This window comes from Corvus cornix, chromosome 9 (genome assembly GCF_000738735.6).
Source record: "Corvus cornix cornix isolate S_Up_H32 chromosome 9, ASM73873v5, whole genome shotgun sequence".
Lineage (NCBI taxonomy): Eukaryota > Metazoa > Chordata > Aves > Passeriformes > Corvidae > Corvus > Corvus cornix.
The window spans coordinates 13,729,323-13,737,039 of record NC_046339.1 but is presented as its reverse complement, the minus strand read 5'-3'; the positions used below and the strand labels follow the sequence as shown (position 1 = coordinate 13,737,039).

General features: G+C 40.5%; 1 protein-coding gene across 4 annotated transcripts in view; it reads right to left on the bottom strand.

The window, feature by feature from the left end:
• PLSCR5 (phospholipid scramblase family member 5) overlaps positions 1–7,717 on the bottom strand; it is a 75,529-nt gene that overhangs the window by 3,668 nt on the left and 64,144 nt on the right. For all 4 annotated transcript variants that reach the window (XM_019289917.3, XM_039556947.1, XM_039556949.1 and 1 more), the window contains 4 exons: positions 3,691–3,733; positions 2,635–2,855; positions 1,594–1,755; positions 792–953 (listed from right to left, as the gene is read on the bottom strand). In XM_019289917.3, coding sequence (XP_019145462.1) covers positions 792–953; positions 1,594–1,755; positions 2,635–2,855; positions 3,691–3,733 — 588 coding nt within the window. The remainder of the gene's footprint in view (positions 1–791; positions 954–1,593; positions 1,756–2,634; positions 2,856–3,690; positions 3,734–7,717) is intronic.

Below are 7,717 nucleotides of genomic sequence, written 5' to 3'. Positions count from 1 at the left end.
TTAAGTAATTATATTAGTCAATCACTTTTTATCACTGCCTCTGAGAAACAGGAGTTTTGGAGGGGACAATCCAAAAATCTTAACTGTCATTTCTATTCTACTAAAAGCAAAATTTCTGAATTGTTGATGGAATTTTGAAGCAAACACTTTCCAGTGAATAATTTAAACAGTATTGTAATTTTGGTTTATATTCTCTGATTATTTTCACAGATTATTTTGAAACCACTTCATGTTAACACAGTTACATTGGCAAAAGAACTACACAGCAAATATCAATTTCTAATTCTAGAAAACACGCAACTTAACCCCTAGCACTGACTACTCTCCTTCTCATATAATTCTTACGATTACCTCCATGAGAGAATTTTTGTAGGAATTTTTATATGACCTGAAGGTCTTACATGCAATACTCAACAGAACTATTGAATTGGTTTGAAATTACCATTAGAAACAACATAACTTTTTTTTTGGTTCATACACTTGTTCAAACGTGATAAGGGGTTTGGGGGAGTTTGGAAGGTTTGACAAATATGTTGAGGTTTGATCCTGACATACAAAATACTGAACTGCATGTGTAATATTACCTAAACTGTTTAATAAACAAAAATTTAAACACCTTTTTTAAAATCAAAAACATAAAAATTAGAAGTTTTTCAGTTAATTTATCTTTTAGATATTGGGTTTGGCTTTCCACTGCACTTGCATTTTGTAGCTCTCAGCTGACAGCAAGAGCCCCTTTGGCCCTGGTCTGCAGGTCTCTATGGGTCTGCCTCTCCACCTTGCACACTTACAATGAGGAAACAAGCACCAATCATTACTGCCTTGATCCTCACATCAAGATCTACAGGAACCTGGATCCCAAAGTTGGCAGTGTTGGTAAAGATGTTGTTGACAAATCCAGACCAATACTTGGAAATTTTGCCAATCGTTGTCATCTCATTGAGAGCTTTTACCTGCACAAAGAAAAAACAGGAACAGACATAGATGTAAACAAATCAAGTACACACTGATGACATCTCCACAGAATTAATGACTCTGTCCTGACATGCAGAGTATGCTATAGTTGTCAGGTTCTCCTTTTATTCTTATTGCTGCAATGTTCTATTAGTGTCAAAACCCTTTACGAGTGGCACACAAGAAAGGGTCTCAAGTTTGGAAACATCAGCATCTTTAGAGCTGACAAAAAGTGGGAGAAAGCAATTGTGAAAGTTTATGCCAGTTTTGTCTTTCTTTCACAGTGCTGTGGGTTTTTCCTGTCTCATGTTTTTTATACTCTCCTAGCCACACTGCTGTGGACCACTGTCCCCTCAGGGGACAGATATCCTCTCCATTATGCAGAGAGAGGATAGCCACCTGCATTGTTTTTCAGAGTATACTGAAATTTCAGACAGTATGCACTGGAGTCTTCTGATTTGGATAATGAGTTGATAAACCCAAAAATTCCTTTATGATTCTTGACTAAGGCAAAGCACTTTGTTCACATCAGAAACTCTGTTCAGGGTTTCTTCAAGTATCTCCCACTCTCCCTCTCATCTGAGAAATTTATTCCAAGTAGTAAAACCTTTAAATTGTTAACACTTGTACAAAACATACCTCAAAGTCAACATCATCAAAACAGCCACAGGTTGCACATGGGCCAATTACTTTTAATACATCTTCTTTACTTTGATTCTGTATAGTAAACTTCGGCAGAAAAGGGTCCCAGTTCTGTACAACGTACCCAGCTATTGTACCTGGTGGGGACTGAACTTCTAACTAGCAAACAAAAGAAAACAACAACAAAAAATGTGTTTAGCTGATTTTATATTGACTTATTTTTCCATGATAGAGTATTGTTTATATAATGACAAAATATTTCTTTACCAAATACAGTAACATACCATGTTACCAAACATGGAACTGGATATTGCAAAACTGTCTAATGGTGTTTTTAAATATAGTGGACAATATGAAGCTCAAAAGCCGCACCAGAAGCCAAAATCTTACATACGATATAAGACTATAAAATCTCTAAACTGGGAAAAAAACTGTTACTGTATTCAGAGAGTATCCTATAAGCTTTTTTAAGCAGCTGTACTACCAAAGGACCTTCTCTTTAAAAATCCTGATGCAGTGCTAGGAAGGTAAGTGGATGAGATAACCTGTAAACGTTTTTGTAACACAAGAAAGATATCTGAGTGAAGGAGAGTCAAAAAACACGGAGGGTAAGACCTGATGCTATATGGGATCTGCATTTTTCACTCCAAGCAGCTTACATCCATGTTCTGCAATTTCCCAGAGATATATGGCCCTGAAGAGGCAGATCCACAGAGTGAAGCCTCAGCTTCCTTAGAGAGCGGCTTCCCAGCCACACCCACTCACCCCAGTGGCCTCCAGAGAGTTTCCATCCTTCACCCTCCTGGAGCCCAGTGCGTGATCTCTCTCTGTGTCAGGGCAGGCAGTGTTTTGGGTGTTAGACTGGAGAGACATCATCAGACACCAAAGCTTTGTGTGGGATGTCAGCAAAGCCAGGTCCCATGGAAGGGAGGAGGTACACTGGGAACAGAACTCATTTATGAACTGAACTCCTTCCTGCCACCCTCGAGGAGCTGCACAGCGAGATGCTGGGACAAAAGGCATTTGGGATTCCCTCACCTCCTGCAGGAAGCAGGGGAACCAGCAGCTGTTGCACCTCAAGGGTCTGATGACTCGGATCACCTCCCGTCCCGTGTTATCCGCAATCCTTATGGTGAAAGACCTTATAGGCGAGCACAGCTGGCGGTCAAAGCAGCCGTTCTCTTCTACTGCAAAGTAAACTCTTTGTCCCAAATGGTTTTTTATCTCATATTTGCTGGAGGTCTCTGTGCCGAGTATGGCTAATAAAGCAAAACAAGTAGAACATTAACTTATATAATGTTTTTTACTACCTTAGTATAATGTTAGTGGATATATACATATATGAGCATTTATTCTAAATGTCTATGAGAAAGATTGTTTAAAAAATTGTTTTGAAGTAGCAACACAAAGAAAATATACAAGTATAAGGAAATAATAGTGCAAGGTCTTTATCTTGAAGGAATTAATTCACACTTTGATTTGCTGTACACTAAAGTACATATCACAAAAGAGAATTCAGATCCTGAGTTTTTGTTTGGGGCTTTTCTTACTTCATCATCTGTGAAAAGTAACATCCTGAGACTGACCCACTTCAATGAGAAAGCTTTCACCCAGCAGATCATTTGAGAATCAGGCCAAAACCATTTTGAATGGGAGAAATACATTTGACAATGTTTAACTGGCAGAACTTAATAACTGTTCAGTACTTTGCAATTCTGAGAAACTAAGTAATTAGAAAACCTTTTGCTTCATTTTCTGTTTTCTGACCTTCCTTTCTCTATTTGCTTTGTTTCTCATAGTATGTTAGTTATTGTTAAAGGCAAAAAATTTTTCCATGGATTGTAAAGATGAGAGGGAGTTGTCTGAGGGAGAGAATTTAAGACTGTTGTAGAGATTACTCACCCCGCAGTGGTTTGCTGTAGAACTGGCAAACAATAAAGTGAGTCTTCCCCACACTATCACTACAGAACAGCCTGACACAAGGGCAGCAGGAGGGTTCACAGTGACTTCAGTGAGCTGGGGGCAAGACTTGGATGCCTTTTGGAGACACCCATGTACCAGCACTGTTAAAGGGTGACAAGGATTGCATCATACCTTCCAGAAGCTCCACTTGCTGATGAATAATTATCTGGTCCAGCTGTTTAAAAAAAAAAAATAAACAAGATGGTGGGTCTTGGATAGGTCTGGGGCTGCCAGTGGTCATCTGTCTATTTTTATTGCTCACCTTCCTGTTACAAAGATTTCTTTACTTCCAGAGGTGCACAGGCTGGGTGCCTGAAGGCTTGCTCAAGTCACACTTCAGACTTCTCTCTGAAATTATGGCTGAGGAATGTGACATTACTGTGCTGTGGCCATGTAATTCACCCACATGTTTAATGAAAAATAATCTTCACTGGGGGAATAAGAAGACAACAGCAACAGAAAGTTGTGTGCAAGCAGCAGAATTCACTTCTTGCTCCTGTTGCTCCTCTTTGGCAGAGGGGAAGCCCCTTACCCCAGATACAAGGTTGGTGCTGGGCACCATGGCAGTGCAGGAGTGAGTGAGCCTTGGCTCAAGCTCAAAATGTACAGTGGCCACATCCCAAAGGGCCCTGCTGGAGCAGCCCAGCAAGGCAGTAAGGGGATGCCAACGACAGCACACACCAGCTTTAACACTCTGATCTCAGGAACAAGACCCCTTCACCCTAAATCTGGCAAATGGTCATGCCAGGGTACCAGAATGAGCAAAGCAAGAGCAAAACCTTCAGGTGGCTGAAACTATCTTCTCCCATGAGCTGGTTAAAAATGCAGAAGAAAAACTGCTTGCCATGATACCCAGCTTTGCTGTGCTTATCATCCCTCTGACATTATTCTTTCTTGGAGAACAGTTGTTAGCATTATAAAACCAGCAAGACTTAATTTCAGACTACCTTTCAGTTTTATGTGACTTTTTATGCTTGTTTTATGTGACAGTTTTAGGCTTTACCAATCTCTTTTCCTGATGGGCAAATGCCTGGCACAGGGTGTGGCCATTACTCACAGCTGCAGACACAAAGCACACAGCGACCTTCTGAGACCAGCATGTCACAGCTCTCCAGTGCCTGGATATTTTAAAATTGATAAATCTCGCCTGGTATGTATTCAAACTGTTGCAGCCATTTGTCACTTCTAGTCAGCTCCTGCAGCTAGTTCAGGCTGCAAAGAAAAGCTGGTAAAAAGAGGAACTTCTTCATCCCTTTCATTAATCTCTGAAATGTGTATGCCAGTAATTGAAATAATAATAAATATTTAGATGTAAAAATATTCTCCCAAAACTCTTTGCTGTTTGTTGTTGGGGTCTCGTGAGAGAGCTCTTGGAGCTCATGGGGAGGGCTCTGCTGATGGAAAGAGAATAAACAAGTTAAAGATGGTAGGGCTATTTTAATATTTTAGTATTGATTTTAATATGGATTTCTTTGCCTCATGTAGACTTTCACAGAGAAAAGAAAATTAATGGGCCCGAATTGTTAAAAGCTTTGAGTGATTTTGGTCTGTGTCTTGGTTTGCTGTGCACAATATGTAAACAATGTAGAGACAACACAGCAGTACCACTTGTTATCCTTGTTTTGCCTTCCACTGGTTTCTGCAAGGCAGTTATTCTGATGCATTTTTACTGGGGCATTTGTGGATTGAGGGAATTCTGCACTTGGATTTGAAAGCACCCAAAGCCCTTTGGTTTAACAAGGGTCTGGTCCTCTTGAGCTCAGATATGTTAAAATTCCTTATACACAGCTAATTCTCAGTATTCAGTTCTGTTGGCATCAAATTTATATCTGATCAGTCTAACCAATTCTAAATGCAGAAGTTTTTTACAAAAGTGGTTAAACCTGAATGGTGGCACAACATGCAGCTGAGCTACTCAGACAATTCTTCTCCAAGGTTTCACCTGTCTATTCTTGCTGTGGGAAAAGGTTCCTTCAATTTTTGTTATGGATGTTGAACAATTCTTTGAGTTATGGCTGTAATCTAGAAGATAATAATGAGGTTTAGGTAACTTTTTTCATAGAAAATTATTTAAAGAGTGATAGACAGAAAACATGGCTTGTGCTTGCTGAGGCAGAAGCAGTTTTCTGCCCTTCTCTGGTGCACCTCAAGCAGCTGATTGGAATCATTCCTTCACCTGAACTGACTCTGGGTGTGGGTCTGCAGAGTGAAATATTTCTACCTAGCCTTTACCTACAGCAAACATATTTTCCTTTCCTCTTATCCAATCCCTGGGTTTCTATTTAGAGTAAAATTGTAGGGATGTCTCTGAGACTGACTAAATTTGGATCCTTATTTCAAACATACCATGGTCTTATTGAGAAATATAATCAGCTTTCTCAAATCTATCCAGTTATCTTGCCCACTCCTGCTGGAGAATGTAATTTCTATTTGTTATTCTGTATTTATTCACAACCATTCTCTATATAATCTTTCTTCCAGTAATGTCATTCTATAAATTAAATATATCTCTTTCCCACAGTTTACTCTCCTAGGCACTCAGCCATGGTTTCCTCTCCAATTGTATTGTTTTTAGTCTACAGACGAAACAGTTGGAGTCCTGTTTTAAAGGAGGTTCTCTATTCCCCATACCCTTCCAGTAGCACCTCTCTGTGCCTGTTCCAGTTTGGACCCACCTTCCTCCATTACACACAGCACTAGAATGACGCACAATCTTCCAGAAGTCTTCCCAGTGGCATAAATAATTCCAAGCTCTGCTAGAAACATCTTCACTTGAGCATCTAATTACATGAAAATCTCTTAGTCCATGAGGATAAATCCCAAGGGATTACCCCAGCAGCTGTGAATCCCACATACATTCTGCAGGCAGCCCTCTCCCTGCTGGTGGGATCTCCTTTATGTTCCCACCTATCCTGTAGGGGCCTGTTTCATTAGTCACACAGCCAGTGTGGCTTCAGCATCACACACCAAAACGTTCTGCAATGCACAGAAACTCGAGCTGTGGGTACACGCCAACAATCAGCACTGCACACATGCTTCCCACTTTTCATAGCAGAGAAAATTGAGAATAATTAGCAAGGCTGCAGCACAGGCCAAGAACACGCATGAATGAGGTCTTCAGTTCCACTTACAGCTCTGAGAGTGACCTGCTCTTTTGTCTTAATGTCAGATGCAAAGCTTCCATAAAATGGAGTGATAGTATTTGCTTGCCCACATAATCTGCGTAAATCTGAGGTGTAATTCACGTTCATACAGGAGCCTGAATACGTAACCTGCCAAGTACTTACTATCACAATCACTTTTAGACTAAAAAATGTAGCTTCCACAGTCTGTAAGCGAACGCTCATGTAATTGACAACACCTTTAATTTTGTGTTTGAGCATCTTGAAATGAAAATCATCACTCCACATGAAAGACTGTTTCTGAACAGTCTCCCCATTTCATTAGGTATCTAGGTAACTTAGCTCCAAATATAAAATACGCTCCATTTCTGCTTCTGTACAAAACTACCAGAAATAATGTATGCCTAAAATACCCATCTTGAGTGAAGTAAACATTGCCCAGCATCACCAAAATGCAAACACAGCAGAGATGTATCAGAACCATGATCTGACTACGCTGGGGGCCTGATTCTGTCCCCACCCATACCAGGCAGAATGTGCGACACCTTACTCAGCATGCAAGAGTGGCACAATCCAGCCACATGTGAAATGCAAACCTCAGTCAGTGTCAAAGCAACAGCAGGGAGTGACCCCCTGCTAAAAATGTTCAGGGAAAGATGAAACTTCTGGAGCAGAGTTGCAGACAATCAGTGCTCTGAGCTCCAGGAGCTGAGAGGTTTCACAGAGCAAAAGGAACAGCCACATCTTTAGCAGTAGGCTGGAGATGACTTAAGAGTTCATTTTTCTTCCCCACCTATGACCTACTTCTCTGCTTCCATTTCCAAGCACCTTCCTCTCTCAGGCATTAGCACTTTCTTCCCCACACAGAGTTAACTCAAGTTTGTAGCCACTTGGACTTAGGTTAATCTAATTTCTATAAAGTGAATGGTAGCAATGAAGAAAAAGCTTGTTTCTCTTATGTTCCTTATTTCATAGTAATATCAAACAACAAAAAAGCCTCCCCACCTCAAACTACCCCTCCCCCAAGGAGAAAAACC